General features: G+C 33.3%; 1 protein-coding gene across 5 annotated transcripts in view; it reads right to left on the bottom strand.

Annotated features, from left to right (window-relative positions):
- LOC109540328 overlaps nt 1-10,129 on the bottom strand; it is a 59,292-nt gene that overhangs the window by 9,029 nt on the left and 40,134 nt on the right. For 3 of the 5 annotated variants that reach the window (XM_048664660.1, XM_019908674.2, XM_019908675.2), the window contains exon 5: nt 7,247-7,511. In XM_048664660.1, coding sequence (XP_048520617.1) covers nt 7,247-7,511 — 265 coding nt within the window. Of the gene's footprint in view, nt 1-4,131; nt 4,408-7,246; nt 7,515-10,129 lie in introns of those variants that run through there. The other 2 variants (XM_019908676.2, XM_048664661.1) reach the window with 2 other exon arrangements.

Raw genomic sequence — 10,129 nt, 5'->3', positions numbered from 1 at the left:
AATTTCAACTTTGTTATTAAGCATTATTTTGAAATTGTTCCATGTTTAATTGGTAGCATATTGGAATATTTACGCATTTGAAAAGAAAAATTACGATCTTTGCTTCATATTACGAAAATTTTTGATATCAAAAAAGTTCTCTTCTACAATTTTTTGATGAAAAAGCACAGCTGCAATGACGTTTTTTGTCATAGCAGATAGTTACAGGTGGATAGTCCTTGTCAATAATAACAAAAATTTGTCAAACTGGGACGTACTCTGAATTTCCTTTCACGAATTTGCTGATATGCGATTAGTTCAGGGGAAATGCTACAGTAACATAGTAGAAGCTGAAAGAACTCACGCCAACAAAGGGCGAGGGGAGTGGTTCCAGGAAGATAGTGGACGATAGATGTTCGGGCTCCAAGCACAGAGGAACACGTATTGGAGATAACCGAATCAGGGCCTTCCAGGGACACTCAGAGCACAATATCTGACACTTTCCCAAGCACCAAATAAATACCGAGGAAGGGCTACGTTCCTACCACGTTTGTACGATACACACAGCACAAGGAGATACAAATGGAGCANGAGTTAATTAACTGAATACGAGAAGCTGCTTGATAAGAGTGGATAATAAGGAGATTACACAGGCACTAGCTCGTTTGGAGTTAACCATTCAAATGTTTGGTGTTGTATGGATTATTTATGTAAACACCAATATTCGAGGTTATGAGAACAGGTTGGCATTTCGTCAACAAATCTTGTTGAATTTACCGTTTATCCTTGTCTATCTTATTGTCAGTCTGTATAATAGCATGGTTACCGGAGTTTTAAATAATTACGAAGCCACAGGTATTTGCGCATTCTTAATTAGGCAAATTAGCTTGAAAAACATTGCTGCCGTATTTCTGACAAAATTTTTGGCAAATTTCTCAGTTTTTAATAACAACTAATTTATTTTACTATTTTTTCTGTGCTCCTATAACAGCGCCAGACAACACCTCCAGAGGAATGACGCCAATTTTGAATCACCCTGTATAGGCCCTTGTTCGAACAGGTTGTCAGTTATGGGTTAATAATCTGGGGTGGTCTGTACAAAAATGCCATTGAACCTCTAAATGTAACTCAAAATTGAATTCTCAGAGTGATTTACAAAAAGCAAAGATTATATTCGAATTCTGTATTGTATTCAAAAACAATTTTTAGTATTAGGTGCTTGTATGTAATTCTAGCATGTAAGTGTATGTATCAAAATACCACAAAAATAATTGTTAATAATCCATATGTTTCCAGAAGCCAAAAAAATAAAATGATAAATTTTCCTAATAGTAAGATCAAATTTAACCAAAGATTTGTGGATTATGTGGGTCCTAAATTATTAATAATATAGCTTTGAATATTAGAAATATATCATCACTTAGATTATTTAAAATAAAATGTCAAGATTATATTTATGAAAATACTGATTCGTTTCTTAAATATTTTTAACTCATGTAAATCCGCAGATCCAACAACCTCTAAAATGTTATTTTTCTTTTGTACAGTCATGCACATACAGGTGGACACACCTAGGTGCTACACATTTTTGGATTGATTAGCTTTTGGGATAGCATTGGTTCTTGGATAGCCTGTTGTTAATTTATAAATTGTAAACTCGTCATTTGAATAAACTTTGAATTTGAATTTGAATCTCTTTTATTTGTTGATCTTTGTTGTTTTTTTTAATTGTCATAAATTAATTTTTGTTTTTAATGTATAGGTACAGGATTTTAACGGTCGATAGAAAATCTAATTGTAAGATGAAAATATCATATCATAACATATTAGGGTGGTTCTTAGTCAAATAGGTTGATTTAGTCTCACCCTTTAGATATGTTCTATTCTTTTTGGTTCATTCATATATGCAAGCTTGGTTTAAAGCTCCATTGGTAATAGAATCCAAGATCTTCAGTTTTTGAAGAGGATTTCTAAATATCCTGATTCTTCTATTTCTCAAATAGCAATGAATAAATTCGGAGGACACTTGTGGTATCTCTCTCCTGAAAATGTGGATCTTGCATTTTTTGATACGAATGTACTAAGCGCTGAAAAACTGAAAATGGTAGAAGCCACCAAAGTTTTAGGAATCTTTAGGAGCCGCATGATAATACTTTTAAAAAAATGTTTGAATCGAGTATCTTATCAAAGGAAATTAATAATTTTGTATCATCTGAAATATTAAATCTTTTCAGAAGATTTAATAAATCAATTGATTTCTTAAGTACCTCACTTGCCATCTGAGAATTCCGAGAAGGTTATCAACAAGGGTTAAATATTTTGTTTTACTTATTGTTAACGATGTCGCAGAAAGGGGAATACAGTTAACACAAGAGTATAATATTATAACAAAGGATGAAAGTCCAAAGCAGATTATTTTACCATTTGCAAATGATTATCGTCAAACTTATCCAGAATGTAAGAAACATACGCTGCTTCAAAAATAATTATTTATGTTTATTTCTTTTGTTGTACTAAATTTGCATTTCATTTTGCAGTGTATAAATATTTTGTAATGGAATAAATAAAGGATTTATTAAACATTGTCTTAAAAGTTTATGATTTCTTAAAAAACCATAAATTAGCGCGTTTGTTACACCTGTTCAAATTGCCTTACAGAGTCTGTCCTATCGGAAACGTCTGGGGGGTGAGACCTTAAAAAATCGATAGTTCAAAGTTAAGGGCCACACCATAACATATATTGAAAACGGTTTGTTTCTGAAATACTGGGTGGCAAACGAAGCATTTTATTGTATTTTTTTATTGAAAAATTGCTTTACATATTTATAATTCTTTAACTTAAGTTTGTTGCTTTCTGGTAAATAAGTTTGCAATACATTTTCTCTTCTTTAAAAAACTTGAAAACCGTTACTGTTACCGACTTCATACTAGAGTACCTACCGTTCTGGCGCACATGTAAAGGGAAAACTATGTTTATGTTAAATCAGCTTGATTTAGGTAGCCACAAAAGTTATTAAAATTTGAAAAAATAATAAGAATATAATAGTGTGTAATAATGTGGCGCCCCTTTGTAAATTTGGCGAAAACTTGTACATAATTGGATGGGGCATTGCGACAAGCCCCAGAATTTACAATTTTATTATACTTAACAGTATAATAAAGTGAAAACAGAAGCGGTTTCGAATATATGTTGTATTATATTTTCGTCATTTAAAATTGGATTTTTTACCGACTGTTAAAGTCCTGCTGCTACAAACTGACTCACCCTATATCTTATGCGTCCTGCTCTAAACTCTAGATGCATTTACCGTCAACCTGTATCCAAAAAGGAAAATCGCCGCTTTCCACCGCAGTAAAAACCCGCTCTATTCTTTGGTAATTTTGACCGTTTTAATTCGAATTACTCATCAACTGTACATTTTGCGACAAACGTTTCTATCTTAAAAGTATCAGGCATGTGTCTTCTTTGCAGACGATATGAATGCCTTCTAGTTACAGATGCAAAATGGTCGATGGATTTATATAAAAGAAAAAATGTAGAGATAAAACTAACTAGGTATTAAAAGCGGAATATGAACCACAAACAAAAACCAAGTGGTTTCATTAAAAAAATAACATACTAAAGACATTATTGCCGATTGTGACGTGCAAATACTCCTACGATATTTTGTTGGAAGTTATCTGATATTTCTTGCTTCTCCAACCGCTCCCGCAATTGGTGGGAGTAATTCCGTAATCATGGAATCGATCCTCCGAACCAGTTTCGCCCGGTAATTCATTTTTCGCGTTTATAAATTTTTTAAATATAAGTTTTTTGCTTTTTCAATTAATGTTTTCATTCACGTAAGAATTTGATGAAAAGATGGTAGAATCATCCAAAATAAAAAGTGTACAACAAAACGCGATTATTTCTGGAAATCTCTGAGTGTCTAAAATCGTTATAAGTCGAACCTTTGTATATAATACATATATGTATTTTAATAATATTTATTACTTTTTTAAAGGTGTTGATATGTAAGTGAACAACCGAACGTTTTTGCAGTCGAAAATCATGGAAAAATTTTTCCAAGTAAGAGTTACAGTTGACTTCCCTCGGTGCTATTCTGAGGCGCCCTATTGTTGGAAATTATTTGCAAAAAAGTACAATAGATATCTATATAGTAAAAATCACTAATTTATTATCGCAAACGGCAAAATATAAGAGTTTCTAATAAATTATTTAACCAATCAATCGAAACATTAAAATTACAACTTAAATAAATATACATTTTTAATGCTGTACGCTGAGATAAAAGTAGTGGTTGAACGGCTAGTTGAGCTGTAGAATCTAGCAAAAGGCTTCCGGTATTGGGCTCAATGTTAAGAAACAAATAGAAAAGGGTCTTTTTCAATGTTTACTTTCATCTTCTGTTAAGGCCTATTTACTATCTGAAAATTAAAACATCTGTTTAATTTTTTCATAAAGCAGGCCCGCTAGTTTCGAATTAGTTATTACAGTTACTATATTTGAATTATATGCATTTAATCTATTTATCGACTAGATGGAATGAGAACGGTCTTTGGTAAAATCCAATAAAGCTTTTTAAATAACAAATAAATAGTCTTAAATAACTCAGTTGGATCAAAAACTCTGAGATGTGTTTTTTAGATTAGAAAAAAGGTCGGCCAATTTTTTCAATCAAGTTAATTTTCAAGATTTAAAAACTTTAATTTTTAAATCTAGTTGCAACTACCTTCCATGTCCAGTTCAGAGTATTAAGAAAGTAGCAATCAATTACATCAAAACGCACTACTTGCTATACTTGGACAACTTTTTATGGTTTTAAGAAAGTAAGGGTTTCTTGTAGGTACTGCAAAACTGAATCAAAACTGTGTTCTTAAGAGAACGGGTCGCCTGCTAATTAGAATGCAACTTTAAAAAATTGTTTTGGCTCTTAAAATAATGCACATTTTGGTTTTCGAGTGTTTCAGAAAACACATATTTTGTTCTCAATTGTAGATAAACGAGGTGCAGAAAAATAACTAGTAATTCTGTAATCATTAAGTAATTATGCAAAAAGCTGATTGAATGTAAATGCAGTTACATTTTATTTGGATTACTTCTGTCTGACTGAATTTTTCGGGATATTAGGCCGTCATGGTCAAGAATTTCTTCAAGTGACTTGCATCTTCAGAGATGTTTTCGATTGAAAGCTTACACTGAACTGTGATGATTAGTCTAAAGTTCCAGAGTAAACTTCCAAGCGCAAGACCTCGTGCTTGCAAAACATCAAGAAGATGTTATTTCAACGACGATCTAAAAGTTCGGAAAAGTCACTAGTTTCGTATACAGCGTGGTCATCAAGTAGTCAAACTTTATTTCTATCTAAATGTTAAATACAATTTTTTTATTGAGTTACTGAGATTACTGAGTTTTTTTGTAAGTAGAACCAGTTGGTAAATGTGTCCCTTTCGAAAGCACACTGCAGATTCTGGAAATTATGCACCACACTGTGCCTGTCTTAACATTTAGAAAGTAACTGTGTGAAGTTTTTAAAATAACTTTAACGATTATAAAATTTGGTCGTATTTTTTTAATGTTTAATTTAAGCACTTATTCACAATAATAATAGGGAGTTTTTGGGCCCCTTAATTGCAATACGCTTTACGTTATCCGTTATTCTGAGCATGAGCAATAGTAAAGAAATCACTGTTTACGTTATTAGAGGGTAACGTGTTCTTTTATTTACGTCCGAGTAACGGTAACGTTAATAAGCATTACGTTAAAAACCAGAACGACGGTTTTGACATATTTGACTTATTTCTAATATGATTAATACAATAAGCGGCTATAATACAATAAGAAATGTATTGTAAATCGATATAAGACTTTTTCATTGACTATTTTGTAAGTGTCGTGTAAAATTAAGCCTCTTATTAAATCGTGATCTACATCTCCCTGGTCATTCCGGCGCAGAAAGGCAGCTTTAATGTTTTCTTCCATCTTAGCCATTTTCTGTTTAATAACAATACAAACTTAAACTAGATTTGAAACTTTTCCAAACAAAACGGGATAAGAAAACAATAAAGTGAGGTTTATTTTATTAAGAGTGCGATAAACGCGGTACCAAAAACTAAAAAACGCACTTAACGTTATTTGCCTGAACACCTTATTTTTTCAACACTACGCATGATTAGAATAACGTTTACCGTTTAAGGCCAACAAAATTTTAAGAGGCCTAAAAACTCTCTAATTTTAATACTTTATAAACAGCAAACAAAATCACGCAAAAGCTGTTCTTCTTCCATCTCATAAAATTAGCCTTTTTAAGATTTATCAGCACGTATACAGTGTTTTCAAAAGGATGAAAAAAATAATATAAACGCAGAAAAGATATATTTATATTATTTTAATCCATAATCAGGCACTAGTATTTTAATTCATTTTTAGTGCGCTCTTTTTGCTTTCATATTCATAAATTAGATCCTTCATATTCATAAAAAAGTATTTACAATTTCTTCAATTTGTCTAACTGTAAAACATAATGCCTACTTTGAAAGTAACCTTAACAAAACCTTCTTTAAGTCGGTTCAAGCCGAGGAACCTGAAATCGCACTCTTCAAAAGTCTGCAGAGTGGTGCGAGTTAGTAGATTGACTATTCATCTGCCGCGTCTTACTATGCAAAATCTTTGTATTACTTTATTCAAAGATGAATGTCTTCTGAGCTGCGACTGATTACTGATTTCGTTTTGTTATCCATTCATTCTTCTGGCTATTTTCACTAAACCTTGCTTGCTTTATATGCATTTCCAGTAGTTACACGATATGAATATGCACTTTTGAAATGTTAATGAGGCAAGTTACCTTGACAAACATTGTTGCCGCCCTTCTGATCTGGTTTTTTGCAAATATCTCGGTTTTTAATAATAATAATAATTTTTTTCTATTTTTTCTGTACTCCCTAAACACCCCCACACAAAACCCTTATGAACGAAGACAAATATTTTAAAAACAAAGCAATCCAATCACTTGTCTGATAGGACTAGAAACTATTTTTTTAATTTCGTGCCATTACAATAAATAGTGCATTTTATATTGATTTGCAAATCGATTAGCAATAAAACGCTATTGTTGTGGTTCTCTGGTTCTGGCACTGATCCGTTGACCCGAGACCCTACTACGGATTTCGAATCGTTGACGGACTCTGATCTTTAAAATAACCGGACTTGTCCACCATACATTGATTAAATTTAATTAAAATTCGTGGAGCTGTTACGTATACTTACCAGCATAGTTGGTCGGGTAGGGGTTGAAAAATTCAACCCCCGTAATTTCGCTGAAACCGGCAGGGTGCATCTGCGCGTACTGATTGATCGGGGGGGTGCTGGTGGACGTGCCGGGGGCGAAGGGAATCGTGGGCAGGGCGGCGCTGACAAGCGGGCCGTGCTGAGAGGGTCCGTGCGCCTGCTCGGCAAAACGGGGGTCGATTGGAAAACCCTGGTGGCCGCTGCTGCTGCTCGAAGACATCGACGCCGTGTGGGGTGCATATTGCTGAAATTCAGATCAATTAATTACTGGAAATGTCGGCCAAAAGCAGAATATGCAGGTCTGAATTGGGTTACATAGGGGTTAATAGGGTTACTTAGCAAAAATTCAAGATACCTATATCTGTATATAAATATTTAAGGAAAAACCTTCTGGCTTTGTGTGCAAGTAGAGTGGTGGTTGCTTTAAATATTTCGCTCTCAGTTGATTATTTTCTGAATGCCCCCGCCAACCAAAACTCTATTATCTAGTAGTTCACGCACTTTTAGAAAACAATAGTAAAAAAGTCCTTTTTCAAAGTACAGTAATGTATGGAGAGTTCAAACGTCAATTTTAATCACTCTATAATCCAAAAACCATAAATCATATTCAGGATCTGAACACCCAGTTTATTGTAACCCGAACTGCTTAATACAACTTTGCAAGGCGTCATGTTATTTCGTTTTTTTGTGAGTTGTACTCTACAGGATGTACATAATTAATTTAAACCATCACTTTTTAATCGGTGTCATATTGACTCTTTTACGTTAGCTGGAGTCTGCATGTCCATTTGAGTCCAGCCATTATTCTAATATCCAAGTAATGTTTCTACCACCCTATGGACGGCCCTGATTTAACCGATCGAGCAGAATCTCGAGAATCTAATAAGGTGAAAATTACATATGAGAAAAGATTTTCTGGAAAAGGTACTTTTAAGAGAAGAAGGAAACATCGTGCAGTGCTGAAAGAATGTATCGCTGAAATATTGCAGAAACATAAAAAATTGGAATAAAAGTCATCATGTTATCTTCTTTGAACCTTCGAAGACTTTATCTAGAAAATTTGGTTAACAGGGTGAATGAATAGTCCTGATCATCTCATTAATAAAACATACATTTAGATAAAGCTATACACGCAAGAAAATATGGACTGAAGACGAATTACGCAAACCAAATCTATTCAGAAAATGCATGATTTCATTTAATTTGTTTTTCATGCCGTGCGATGGACGAAGGAAAATGAATCACTATTGCATGACGTGATTTTTTAAAGAATAATTCTATGATGTGGAAGGATGTGGATTTAAACATAAATCTGTTCAAAGAACTCTCAAGAAAACAGAGAAGTTTAACTAAATTGCTTTAACTAGTTACAAATTTTAATTAATTTTTTTTATTAGTAAAACGTTCATCGTTTGAAATTGCAATATGCAAGTATTCAGCGTATGCAAGGTCGCTTTCTTAATTTTGTTTTATTTCGAATTATGTATTGTTTATATTGTACAGGGTTATTGATTGAACTTTGGCCACCCCGTTTTTTCATCTGATTTGAAATTTACAGAAAAACGTTAAATACAAAAGTTGTAGATATTTAACGTCTAGTTTCTTTTGAAACAGTACCATTGATACAGGGTGCCTCAAATTCAAGTGACAGATCAAACTTACCTTTTTCAAAATAGAATTCCGTACTTTTTATTGCATTTTCGAGCTATCCGTAAAACTCTAGGCCTATTCCATATAAATGTTCTATAATGGTTTTCAACTGTTTTTGAGCTAATATCTAATATTACTTCTTAACGAACTCCCCATTAACGGCTGTAGACAACCTAGTCGGACATTTTTGCATAAAACGGCCTCTGGACGAGTCCTTATGGTCCGGACAAGGATTTTTTTCGAGTATAATGAATTGCTTTGGATCAGTAAAGACCTCCTGTATCAAAATTTGACCGAAGTTTATCACAAAATTGGGTAAAGTTTCGAAATGTTTGCATTGTTTTGCATGTTTTCAGAAAATCGCCAATTGCTCGCTTATTATGGACCGTAGCGAAAAAGTTAATACCAACTTCTATGGAGCTTGAGACGGCCGATCGACAGAACTCATTCGATTGAGTTCAGCTCTTTTGGTTACCGAGATATTTACAACTTTTTGGAAAACATATCTTCGCGATTATCTCGAAAACTATAAAAGCTAGAAAATTAAAAAAATACCTTTCGATAGTGCCCGATGAGCCCGAGATTTTATTAAGAATAGCTTTTGTTGATAGGAAGCTTCGTTTTCGAGAAAAAAATAAAAAATAAAATTTGAATTTCGACAAAATCGCAAGGGTATCTACCACAATTTTTGGTGAAATAAAAAAAAAAATTTCGAACTATTCCTAGACAGGTGGATAGATATGGAAAAGTTACATGAAAAATCAACTTAGGTCAGTCAAAAAAAATTTCCACTGTGAGCCACAGTGGGAAGACGAAAAAGATTGTGCAGGCCTTTATGCAAGGGAAATTTTTAAAATTGAATAAAATTGTCAAATGACATTGAATTGGTTGAAATTGGCACCAATTAGTATTGAGACAAATACGAATGAACGATCGTGGCGAAAAAGTGAATACGAACTTTTTTATGGAGCTTGAGACGGCCGATCGAGAGGACTGATTATATGGAGTGACAGCTTTTTGGGAACCATATTTTCTCGAAAACTATGAAAGCTGGAAAATTGAAAATATCGTTCGATAGTGCCCGATGCCCCCGTAATTTTATAAGGGTTAACTTTGTCGATAGGAAGCTTCGTTTCGAGAAAAAAATAAAATGTAAAATTTCGAAAAAATCGCAAAGATTTCTAACTAACCCACCAAAATTTTAAGGGAAAA

Source organism: Dendroctonus ponderosae, unplaced genomic scaffold (assembly GCF_020466585.1).
Source record: "Dendroctonus ponderosae isolate FM_Combo_2020 unplaced genomic scaffold, Dpon_F_20191213v2 Dpon_F_20191213_3, whole genome shotgun sequence".
NCBI lineage: Eukaryota > Metazoa > Arthropoda > Insecta > Coleoptera > Curculionidae > Dendroctonus > Dendroctonus ponderosae.
Note: the sequence above shows the minus strand (reverse complement) of the source record. Positions and strands in the feature narration are given on the sequence as shown.